Raw genomic sequence first — 13,285 nt, forward strand, 5'->3', positions numbered from 1 at the left:
ACAATGACACCTCAGTCTCTTTCAAAGTAGGTACCTTGGGACCTCACACAGCTCTCCCAATTGCCATCACCTGCCTCATCGTGTTTTCCTGAACCTCATCAAAGGTCTAAAATCTCTTCCCTTTCAAAGATAATTTTAGTTTTGGGAAAAGCCAGACGTCACAGGGCACCAAATCTGGGCAGTAGGGAGTACTGAATCACCTGGGTGATTTGATGATTCGCCAAAAAACTCTACACCAAATGTGATACATGAGTGGATACATAGTCTTGATGAAGCTCCCAATCACTAGTTGCCCATAGCTGCAGCCTTCTGAATCATCCAATTAGTTTCTGCAGGGGAATGTTCAAGCTCAATGCATAATTTGATGCAGATTCATTGCTCTACCTACTCAGTCACTTTGAAGGCAATGGTCACCCAGTACATATGCTCACTCAATGGCGTCTACTGTCTCCCACTGACTAGGTACAGTTGTCACTGTTCACACATGCACATTCCAGTCCACTCTCCTTGGCTGCCAGGTTACATCGATGTTGTGCAAACTGTTCTCATTATATTAATGGCTGGACTTTTTCTGGACAGACCTCGTATGTACCATGATTTATTTAAACATCAGTACTGTTGGTCTTTGAAGTTGTCACCAACCAGATAATAGTGAAGAAGACAATCTTTGCCCTCTTAGAGCTTACATTTTAGTGTGAATACTCCTTCTAGTATAGAGTACCTCAAAAGGCTATGAAAATTAAACAGTAAAGGATAACTATTATGTTGGATGATGGTTGTGAGGCAGATAATCTGGAGTAGACGCCTTTTTGTACTGTGACACACAAAGCACATGTCTTTGCTGGAGGGAGGGTGGACTGGAGACACTTCTCCCTGTAGGGTGATGGTACATTAAGTCACAACCAGAGACAAAAACCCAAGGATCCGCACACTCTACCTTTCTCTTGCTTGCAGCAATGACAGCAGGAAGCCACCTGCTCTCTCTGGTGTCCATCAACAGAAAGACAACATCATGGCTGTCAATGAGCTGCTCCAGCTGCTCCACATCCTTGCGGGCTTGCTCCAGTGTGACACTGGAGAAGTTCACTGGGTGGCCAGGCATGGGGATGCTCATGTTGAACCCTCTGGCATTCTAGGGAAACACCAAGATATATGGATGTCCAAAGCAGAGGTCTGGGTGGTATCTTAGAGCCCACATCTCCCCATAACAACAAGCCTGTCTGCACGGTCACTTGCAACCAGAAATTTCTCCATGCATCATTATGCTGCCTTTTCCTTTTGCTACCCGTGCCCTCCAGCTTCTTTAATTCTGTTTCCTAGACCTCTTTGGCCTGTCACCCCAGGGTCCTTAAGTCTGGATAAAGACGCAAACAGAGAAATATAGATACAAGTTTCAAAGTGGGTGGGAGGCACTTCCCATCTGAGACAAGAACCCTGGAGAAAACTGTTTGGCTGTTTCCTACAATCTGAGGCCAAGAAACTTCATCAAAATGCCCTCTGCCTACACAAATCCCCTCTGTCCAGCTGAGCATATTGTTCCCAACTTGCCCTGGCCTCCATCTCCTTAGTGTGTAACATCTCCAAATGGGGCATTTTAACAAAAATAATTTGATTTAATAAGTTTACTTACAATTAGAATAAGCCTTAGTCTTGCCTTAATCTTCTTAGGGTTATAAACATTAAAAAAATAAACCCCTCAAAACCAACGACTCTACTTCTAACTTTCAGCCAGAAAATCTACTTAGGAGTATGTAGATATTTCTTGGGGAGGTGGACAGTGAGGGTGAGGTGGGCACAGCAGAGTGTGGTACTGAAGTGAAGCCTCATTCCCTGCCCAAAAGTAGAAGTTGCCTGGCGACCTGGGTTTTCCAAGTGCAGGGATTCAATATTTTTCACAGGGGCTTTAGAACAGCTCTGTGATTTACCATTTGCTCCTTCTGGCCCCAGAGTATCTTGGCAGATTAACAGGAAATCACATATGGGTGCCAATGAAGCTGGGGACATTAACTTTCCACAGAAAAAAAGTGTTCTAGAATCACAAACTGCACCCTTGATCCCCTGCATAGAGCTGGCCACAGGGAAATATGTGAAAACATCAGCTTTCATTCCTTTGCCAAAACCCCTCACCTACTGTAAAAATAGCTCAGGGGCAGGGCAAGTCAGTCTTGTTATAAAGGAAAATCTATTTTGTACAGTGTAGTTATTTTCTCCTAACCTTAAATTCTGAATTCAAGAAAGGGATAATAGTGATAACAGCAACAATTTTTAAAAGAATGAAAACAAAAAGTTGCAAGCAAAGCAGGAAAGGATGCCAGACAGAAAGGACTTCAGAAAGAATAAAGGTTCAAAACAAGTCCATTTTAACAATGAGAACACCACAAAGACAACCCTCGGGATTCATTCATTCATCAATTAAGTGTGGTGTCTCTACCATGTACTAAGTGAGTGCTATAAGAAACAATAAGAAAAGCAACAGCCACCATAATAATAAAAATATATAATAATAATAACTTACTGCCTTATTACTACTGGCAAAGCATTTTAAACGGCAGTAACTTGATCCAAACAGTTATTATTTAGGTATTTTAATGACATCAAGATTAAAGCAGAATTACTCAGTACCAATTCTGACCTATTGAATAATACAGATCCTTACCCACATCCACTTTGCTAACCTGAATAATTCTCTGCTTGCTAAAATTTCAGCCAATAAGCCTCTGTAGAACTAGTCCTTGGCCCACCATTGATGTTACACACCTGAGGCTGGAATGCAGCAAGTTTCAACATAGTTGGTTTCAACCTTGGTTGCACACTAGAACCACTCAGAGAGTTTTATAAATTCCTAATGCCAGGCTTTTCCATTGACCATTTAAATTGGAATCTCTGAGACTGGGGCCACCTACCAGTATTTTGTAAAACTCTCCAGACAATTCAATTGTGTAGCTGGGGTGAGGTATAATTTGTAGAAAGGGTGAAACACATCTCAAGTATAAGGTTCAATGTGTTTTGGCAAACTGCGGACTAACCGCTGTACCGCACCTGCCAAGACACAGCACATTTCTATTCCCCCAGAATGTGCCTTTCTGCCCCTTTTCAATCAGTCCTCACTACTCCCCATCCCAGCTGTGACAACCACTGTCCTGACATGTTTTAAAATGTATTTTTCAATTACAGATAACATAAAATATTAAATTAGTTTCAGGTGTACAACATAGTGAGGTATATTAATACACCTTATGAAGTGATCAACCTGGTAAGTCCAGTACCCATCTGGCACCAACATCATTATTACAATATTACTGACTATATTCCCTGTGCTGTACTCTACATACCTATGACTATTTATACTGCCAACTGGTATTTCTTAATCCTTTCACCTTTTTACCCTTTCCCCCAAACCATCTCCTATCTGGCCACCATCAGTTTGTTCTCTATATCTATGAGTTTGTTTCTGTTTATTTTGTTTTCTAGATTCCACATATAAGTGAAATCATATGGTACTTGTCTTTCTCTGCCTGACTTATTTCATTTAGCATAACACCCTCTAGGTCAAGGGTGTCAAAATCATTTTCACTGGGGGCCATATCAGCCTCGCAGTTGCCTTCGAAGGGCCGAATGTAATTTTAGGATTGTATAAATGTAACTGCTCCTTAACTAGAGGCAAGGAGCTTGGTGCTGCTGCTGGGTAGAAAGAAGGTGCTGGGCCAGATAAAACACAGTGGAGGGCCGGATTCAGCCATGGGCCTTCTATCTGTCACCAGTGCTCTAGGTTCATCCATGTTGTCACAAATGGCAAGATCTAATCCCTTTCAAAGGCTGAGTAATACTCCGTTGTATATATGTACCACATCTTCTTTAACCATTCATCTATCAGCGGACACTCAGGTTGTTTCCATAGCTTGACTACTGTAAATGATGCTGTAATAAACACAGTCATGCATTATTCTGACTTTTTAAACCTGGGATTGGGTTTGCCTAATCTAGAACCTCATGTAAACGGTATCCCACAGTGTATCTTGTTTACATTTGGCTTCTGTCACTAAGCATAATACTTCTGAGGTTCATCTTTATTGTTATGTATCAATAGTACATTCCTTTTTGTTGTATGAATATGCTTCAATTTGTTTATTTTCTTATTGATAGCTATTTGGGTTACTTCTAAATTTTGGCTATAATGAATAAAGCTACTGTAGACATTCTTGTGTAAGCCAGTATACAGGGATAGGCAAAAGTGGGTTTCCCCACTTTGAACAACAGAAAAGTTGTTCATATAGTAAAAGATAAATAATACAATAATTAATAAATAATAATACAACTCACAATTGTACACATACTTTTGCCCACCCATGTACATATATTTTCATTTCTCTTAAATATCTAAAAGTGGAATTTTGGGGTCATTAGGTAGGTGTATGTTTAGTTTCATGAGAAACCGTCAGACTAATTTCCAAAAGGCTTGTTTTACCAGCAAACTATGAGAGTTCTGGTTCCTCCACAGCCTGATAATATTTAGGATTGTTGGTCTTTTTACTTTTGCCCATTTTAGTGGGTGTGCAGTGATACATCTTTGTGGTTTCAATTCATATTTCTCTAATGACTATTAATGTTGAGCATTTTCAGGTGTTCACTGACCATTTATAGATCTTCATTATGAAATAAGTGCCTGTCCAACTCTTTTGCCCCTTAAAAAAAACAGTGTGTCTGTCTTCCAGTCATTGACTGGTAAGAGTTGTTTATGTATTCTGGATAAAGATGTCTGCCAAATATACATACTACGAGTATTTTCTGTTTTGGCCAGCCTTTTCATTCTCTTAATGGTGTCTTTTGAGAAGCAGAAGTTTTCAATTTTGAGAAAGTCCAAGTTACACATTTTTCCACTTATGGTATTTACTGGGTCCCAAGAAATCTTTGCCTATCATAAGATCACTAAGGAGCTTACTCCTAGAGGCTTTGCAGTTTTAGCTTTTATGTTTAATTCCATGGCCTTACTGGGGTGTCTCCTAAGGGCTCAGAGTATTCCATGAGGTCTCTTCCTTCTGGAAAGGTGGGACTCCAAAATTTCCCAGCCTTGTTGGAGCTCAGGAATCTCCATTTTCATGGCAGAATGCTGGTGCTTTTTGCCCTGCCTTACAGACTCATCACCTGAGCACATACAACTTGTTATTCAAAGACTCAAGGTGCTGCCTAGACAGTTTTCTGGACCTCCTTCTCTGCACAGATCCCCCATGTCTTGATGCTCTGCTCTGCAAATTCCAGCCACCTTAGCTGCGCTGAACTCTGACCTCAGTTTCCTCAGCTCATCAAGACCAAGAATATCCCATGGGCTCTGGCATGGGCCAGAAAATGCCTTCATGCAATAAATTGGGACAAACATTCATTCTGTCCCTTCTGTCTAGGATCACAGTCTTCCATTGCCTATTGTTCATTGTCTGAAGACTAATTTTATATATTCCAGGTACATAAGTTTTTATGTTGGAAGAGCTAGTCCAATATCAGTTACTCATCAGGGTTGGAAGCAGATGTTCAAGGTTGGTTTTTAATGCCTTTAATGTGGCTTTGTAATGCTACATTTCATTGCCTTGTCTTTAAAAAAATGGTGACTTCAAATAGTTATGTGACTTATTAAAGGTCAGGTGTTTTCTTGTTCAATTAGTTCAACCCTAAATTAGGCATGGTATTTGTAGTGGAGCAGTTTTTTTCATGTTTTGTTTACTGAGGACCAGCCTTTTGGCCATGACCTGGTGTAAGGGAGGTAATGAATAAGTACTTGTTGAATGAAAAAAACTACATTACCTTGGTAGGTTCTATATGTTATTTATTATTACTTAATAGGTATGAAGGATAAAAATTATATAACAGACCTGACTCCAGGTCCTAATAATCCAATAGAGAAAACAGAATAACATGATATAAGTGCTGAGGAAGAGGCTTGATTCTGTTGGGCTGATGTTTTCAAAAAAAGCTGAACTTGACCTCTAAGGCCCATTATCTGGACCTTGATTTCACCCCAGCCTCTTGTCTGTCTCCCTTGACTTTTGCACTTCAGCCACCCTGGTTTTCCTTCAGTTCCACAGAAGCACCATGCCGCCCTTGGCAGACAGCTCTCAGTCTAGCTAACTCCACTTATCCTGTAAGACTTACTTTTCTCAAGGAAATCTAGTCTTGGTCAGGCCTTCCTGGTAAACATTCTCATGGCAACTCAGCTCTTGCTCCATGTACTTATTACAATTACAATATTTTGTGAAATTAGTTGTTAATGACTGTCTCCCTCACTACACTATAAGCTCCAAATAAGGAAGAGGACACTTTGCCTTGTTCCCCAGTCCTGAGTACATAGTAGGCGTTAAATATTTTGAAAAACGAATAACAGAATAACAACAGATAAACGGACTGAATTGCCTTATAGACAATGGCTAGGATTTGGGTAAGCCAATATTTCAGGCAACAAATAAGTGGAAGAGCTCAGATTCAAAGCCAGGTCTGTCTGGACCCCAAGGAGAGTTCATAACACTCTTCAGTGACAGACTGGATTATTCTTCTAGACTGTGTACTGCCTCCCTCTTACAGAATTATACGTCCATGCCCTTTGCCATGACTTTGCAGGACCTCTTACAGGGAAGGCAAAGTGTACTGATCACCCCCATTGACTCTGGGTGTGGTCCTGTGATTTAACTTTGGTGATGGAGATGGAGAACATTGCACAGTACCACTATTAAGCTGAGACTTGAAGAGATAAAAAGATGGAAAGTTTTCACCAACGCTTTTACATTTCCACCTTCTACCATAAGAAGAGCAGGATCAGATAGCTGTCGCTCCTTGAGCCTAGATTGAAACAATGTCATATAGAGCAGACTGGAACCTGACTTGAAGCTTGGAGTCTGGCCTAGCCCAGGAGCTAAACCACAACCAACCTGCCAACCTGTGAGCATGAAATAAACATTTTAAATTGTAAGCTACTGAAATATTGAGATGTGTGATATGCAATATTGTCACAGCAGAAACCTAACTTACATGCCTCCTTAATGACAGGGTTGTGTTATTCTTATTTCTTTTAGCATCCAGTGACCTAGCTGGGTACACAGTGAGTGCTCAATCAATACTGTTGAATTAAACCAAATAAATGACATTCCTCAGAGTACACTAGTCAAAATGAACAAAACTGTTAAAGTTACTTCTGAAGCAAATTTTTCTAAAATGAAAGAATAATGAGTGATTAAAGAAACTTTGAGAAATGGGCTTTCTTAAGCTAGAACTGAGAGCCTCTTGTGGCACTTTAAGTATAGGCAGATACTTTGGAAACACCTAATCTGACCTCTGTCAGATAAATTGATTAAGCATACAAGATGCAGAATCTCTTTTGCAGAATGACCTAAAAAAAAGAAAAAGCTGAAAAGATTTTGAATCAAGTGAGCTGAATAACTTGTCTCTTATAATATGGGGTTTAAATGACTGGAGTAAAAAGCTAAATATTTAGCCTAATCTTTGTTCTGCACAGTCTTGCATTCAGTTTAATTTCATAAACCTGTTCTAAGTAACTATCTCTGTATTCTGATAATGAGGGAAAATAATATCCTACGTCTGGCACCACAAATTCATTTGGAACAAGGCAGGATATAAAAATATACACCCACCCCAGAATTCCTCAACTTAATGTCAGATAATGCTTTGTAACCTACAAAATATTTTTCATACACTCTTTATTTCATGTTTACAATACACGTGAGGTTTTGTTTTGTGTTTTAATCCGCATCTCTAAGATGAAGAAACAGAAGCCCAGCCACATGATGAGAGCCTGGTGGTAAGTGACAGCTATCTGACTATCTTTCACCAATACCGTAGGGCCTCATTCCTCAAGACTTAAACATTAAAGACATAGGAAACAACCTCTGATGTTACCAAACAGCATGAACATACCACTCCGGGAAATATCCTCTGGAGCCGGTCTGCTGCAGCCAGGGCCTTGGGCTTGCTACCGGTTAGGCAATCTTCAAATTCATAGAGAGGCTGCCTCACAGGATTGGAGTAGGAGATCTTGGCATTGTCCACAAATGTAATGTGTCTGACGCCCCACCCCTGCATGGGAATAAGACATTATTGTGTGTTTCTGGTGAACATTCACGGGGTGTATTTCCTGAAATCCCTAAAAGGAGTTTTCTTTGGAGCAGCTTGGGAACCTCAAAATATAGGGAACTTCAGAAATTAAATTGTGCAAATTAAGTTTTTGATAAGTAAATAGAATATCAACTTCCTTTGAAAGACAAAATAATTATATGCCCAGTGCCTGGTTTCCAGTAGTAATGAAATTAAGAAATGTCAGAGTGGCTCTAACAAATAATTCGTTACTTTTTTTTTTTAAAGATTTTATTTTATTTTACTTATTTTTTAGAGACGGAAGGGAGGGAGGAAGAGAGAGAGACAGACATCAATGTGCAGTTGCTGAGGGCTGTGGCCTGCAACCCAGGCATGTGCCCTGACTGGGAATTGAACCTGCAACACTTTGGTTTGCAGCCCGCACTCAATCCACTGAGCTACGCTAGCCAGAGCAATTCATTACTTTTGACAATAGCACCAGCGAAAGATTGGGAGGTCAGTCTTATAACAACTGTCCATGTTGCTATCTTAAAGAATTAGCAATAGCCCCCATGGTCCTTGCTTTCCCTTAAGGAAAAATTAAATATAAATAACAGCTCATCTTTAGACTCACTTAAACTCTAAATTAACTCCTGGGAAAAATGACATCCAAGTTATTTCCCACTAACACTGTAAAAGATTTTCTATTATTTTTCCAAAAGGCAAAAGCCTAATTATCTGGAACGTAGGGGATGATTCTATATTCTCAGAAATAGTTTTCATGATTTCATACACTTCAGTTACATCTCCTATAAAGTCTTATAGTCCCACACAACTTTAAAGTTGGATAGGGTCTCTAAAATCCATAGTCTAGTTGTTTGGCTTTGCAGATATGGAAACTAAAGCCCAGAAAGGATAAGTGACTCGCTAAGGTCTCTAGTTAACTATGGGGAAGAAATGAGATCCACAGAGTTGCAAGCAAATGAAGATGCCTACTTTTTGGAGAATGTGGTGGGGTGTGTGTATTTCAGTAGATCATAAATAAGCATGACTATCTAAGAAAAGCTCTGCCACAATTAGCTATAAAGCCAAGATTCTTCTGTCTCTCATTTCAATATCCTCCTATTAGGGGCCTTGAAACTCAATTAGATGAATGATTATAGGGGGGCAATCAGTGAAGACCCTAGATTTGTTTTGAGGGTTGAGAAAGATAGACCAGAATCCATTCTTTCAAAAGCATGGTTTAGATCAGCTGTTTGTTTGATGTCCACAGGTCACTTTCTGGCCTATTCACCCAGCTAAGTGATATAGTATGGACAGGGAAGAAAGGTATGGAAAACCCAGAAGTCACTTGTGCTTAGTTTAGGGATATTTATTTCTGAAGTATTTTTGCATTCCTCAAAGCAAGCTGAGTGGAGAGCAAGGAAGGCAGTCTGGGAACATGCTGGGCAGTGGGAAGAAAGCTAGATAAATTACAAACACAACACAGGTTAGTCACATGCAGGTAAACTTTCACACTTAACTTTTGGCTTCCTGGAATGCTACACAGTTTAAATGGTTAATCTGCAAAGATTAAACAAAATTACAATACTCAATGCTGGTAAGGACTGGTAGTGAAAAACCTGTTTTACTGGTTGAGAATGTAAATCAGTATAATTTTTCTGGAAAGCAATTTGGCAATGTTTCTAGAGTCTTTAAAATGTTTACATCTGTTGACCTACTTCCAGCAATCTATCCCAAGAAATAATCTGAAATATTGACAGAGATGATATTACAAAGGTGTTCTTTGTAACATAATTTATAGTTACATAAAAACTTGTAAAAATTTACACTTATGTAAAATACTGGAACCAGTGTTAATGTCTAACATTAGGGGAATGTCTCAGTAAATTATGTTTCATCATACAAGAAGGCATATTTTAAAGCCATTCAACAGTCCTAATAGGCATCCTTTTTAATGACATGGGAAAGTTTTACAATGTTAATTAATAAAAGTAAAGGATAGTATTATATATCACATGAGATTTTGAAATATATATTAAATTCGAGATCCAAGATGGTGGAGAACTAGGTAGAAGCTAAACTAACCTCTTCCCTGGACCAATCTGGAACTACAACTAAATTGTAGAGAAATCACCCTGAACAACCAACTGAACACCAGCTGGAGAGAAGCCTTATAACCAAGGACAGATAGAAGAAACCACTTCACTATGCTGAGACTGGTAGGGAATGCAGAGGAGACACAAGACGGCTGCCTGGGCTCACATGGGTGGTAGCTGAAGCTCTGGAAGGATATTTCAGTGGCCAAAGGGTTATCCCTGAGAAGTGTGGGATCTAAAACCCAAGCTAGGCTCCCCATCATATAGCATCAGGGCCAGAAAGTAACCCGGATAACATCCAGCTATGAAAAGCAGCAGGGTTTCTGTCTCCCAGGGAGATGCTTGGAGACACCTAGCGCCTCTTAAAGGGCCAACACCCAAAATCTCATTTGCAAACACTTATCCTGGGCTCCTGCAGAGGGAAGATAAGAGTGGACTAGAGATGCTTGAGGAGAGTCTGGGATTGGTGGTTCTGGGGAGAGAACTAATGGAACAGCCACCAGGATCCCTGTGCTGAGTCATTCCCCATACTGCAGAAGCAATTTTTCTCAGGCAGAGGACTCCCCTGAGTGGCATCAGCTTGAGAGGCAGCAACAGCCCCACCCTGTGGAGCTTAAGCCAGGTTGCTGAGCACAGCTTGATTACATTCAAACCAATCACTTTAAGGCCTGATTAGTTTAAAGTAAAGTGATGGAAAAAATTTCATGCAAATGGAAAAGTAGCAGCACTTATATCCAACAAAATAGACTTTAAAACTAAGGCTATAAGAGACAAAGAAGGACACTACATAATGATAAAAGGATCAATTCAACAGGAGGATATAATCCTCATAAACAATTAGGCACCCAACACAGGAGCACCTACATATGTGAAGCAAATCTTGATGGACATAAAGGGAGAGATTGACAGAAGTACAATCATAGTCAGAAGTTTTAACACCCATTGACTTCAAAGGATAGATGTTCCAGGCAGAAAATCAACAAGGATACAGTGTCCTAAAATAACACACTAGATCAGATGGACTTAATTGATATCTTCCTTGCATTTCATCCCAAAGCAGCAGAATATACATATTTTTCAAGTGCACACGGAATGTTTTCTGGGAGAGACCACGTTAGGATACGAAACAAGTCTGAATACATTTAACAAGGCTGAAATCGTATCAAGCATTTTCTCTGACCACAAGGCTATGAAACTAGAAAAAAAATCACAAGAAGAACCATGAAAAACATGCAAAGACATAGAAGCCTAATAACATGTTATTAAACAATGAATGGGTCAATAACAAGATCAAGGAAGAAATCAAAAGATACCATGAAACACTAAAAATGAAGACTCAACAACCCAAAATCTGTGGGACACTGGGAAAGCAATCCTGAGAGAGAAATTCATAGCATTACAGGCCTTTCTAAAAAAAACAAGAAAAAGCTCAAATAAACAGTCTAACTCTACACTTAAAGGAACTTGAGAAAGAACAACAAAGTCCAAAGTGAGTAGAAGGAAGGAAATAATAAAGATCAGAGCAGAAATAAACAAAATAGAGTGTAAAAAATGATACAAAAGATCAATGAAAACAAGAGCTTGTTCTTTGAAAAGATAAACAAAATTGACAAACCTTTAATCAGACCCACCAAGAAAAAAAGAGAAAGGACCCAAATAAATAAAATCAGAAATAAAAAGAAAATAACATGAAAGGAATATAAAAGATTGTAAGAAAATATTATGAACAACTATATGCCAACAAACTGGACAACCTGAATGAAATGGACAAATCGCTAGAATAATATAAATCTAAACCTAAAATCTAAACCTAAATCTAAATCTAAAGCAGGAAGAAAAAGAGAATCTGAATAGACGGATTACACCTTGTGAAACTGAAGCAGTAATCAAAAAACTCCCAACAAACAAAAGCCCTGGGATGGATGGCTGCAGAGGTGAATTTTACCAAACATTCTGAGAAAAAAAACACCCTTCCTTCTCAAACTATTTCATAAAATTCAAGAGGAGGGAAGGCTCCAAAACTCATTTTACCAGACCAGCATTATCCTAATTCCGAAACCAGATAAAAACACTACAAAGAAAAAAAATTATAGGCCAATATCCCTGACAAACATAGATGCTAAAATCCTTAACAAAATATTAGCAAACTGAATATGGCAATGCATCAAAAAGATTATACACCATGATCAAGTGGGATTTACTGCAGGGATGCAAGGGTGATACAACATCCTTATTAGCAAACATCCAACATTAGCAAATTGATAACTGTGATTCATCACATAAACAAGATGAAGGATAAAAACCACTTGATCATATCAATAGATACAGAAAATACATTTGATAAAATCCAGCACCCATTTATTATCAAACTCTCAGCAAAGTAGGAATAAAAGGAACATACCTAAACATAATAAAAGCCATATATGACAAACCCACTGTCAGTATCATACTTAGTGAGCAAAAACTACAAAAGTTCCCCTTAAGATTGGGAACAAGGCCGGATGTCTCCTTTCACCTCTCTTACTTAACAAAGTACTGAAAGTCCTAGTCACATCAATCAAGTAAGAAATAAAACTGGAAAGGAAGTAGTAAAACTGTAAAGGAAGTAGTAAACTGGAAAGGAAGTAGTAAAACTGTATTTGCAGATGACATGATGCTGTACATAGAGAACCCCAAAGATTCCACCAAGAAACTACTAAAATTGATAAATGAATTCAGCTAAGTAGCAGGATACAAAATTAATATCCAGCGGTCAGGTGCATTTTCATATACCAATAATAAACTAACAGAGAGGGAAATTAAGAAAACAATCCCATTCACAATTGCTACAAAAAGAATAAAATACCTGGGTACAAACCTAACCAAGGATGTAAAAGATGTGTACTTGGAAAATTATAAGACACTAACGAAACAAATGGAAGAAGATACAAATAAGTGAAAGTACATCCCATGGTCATGAGTAGGATGAATTAACTTCATTAAAATGGTGATACTCAGATTCCAATGACATATTTCACAAAACTAGGGCAAATATTTCAAAAACTTATATGGAACCACAAAAAGCCCCATGTAGCAACAGCAATCCTGAGAAAGAAGAACAAAGTTAGAGGAATCAT

General features: G+C 38.8%; 1 protein-coding gene across 3 annotated transcripts in view; it reads right to left on the minus strand.

Moving 5' to 3' along the window:
* Positions 1 to 13,285, minus strand: part of ATG7 (autophagy related 7) — a 284,196-nt gene that overhangs the window by 193,371 nt on the left and 77,540 nt on the right. For all 3 annotated transcript variants that reach the window (XM_028518253.2, XM_036030797.1, XM_036030796.1), the window contains exons 12-13: positions 7,915 to 8,073; positions 938 to 1,132 (exon numbers count right to left, since the gene is read on the minus strand). In XM_028518253.2, coding sequence (XP_028374054.1) covers positions 938 to 1,132; positions 7,915 to 8,073 — 354 coding nt within the window. The remainder of the gene's footprint in view (positions 1 to 937; positions 1,133 to 7,914; positions 8,074 to 13,285) is intronic.

This window comes from Phyllostomus discolor, chromosome 7 (genome assembly GCF_004126475.2).
Source record: "Phyllostomus discolor isolate MPI-MPIP mPhyDis1 chromosome 7, mPhyDis1.pri.v3, whole genome shotgun sequence".
Taxonomy (NCBI): Eukaryota; Metazoa; Chordata; class Mammalia; order Chiroptera; family Phyllostomidae; genus Phyllostomus; species Phyllostomus discolor.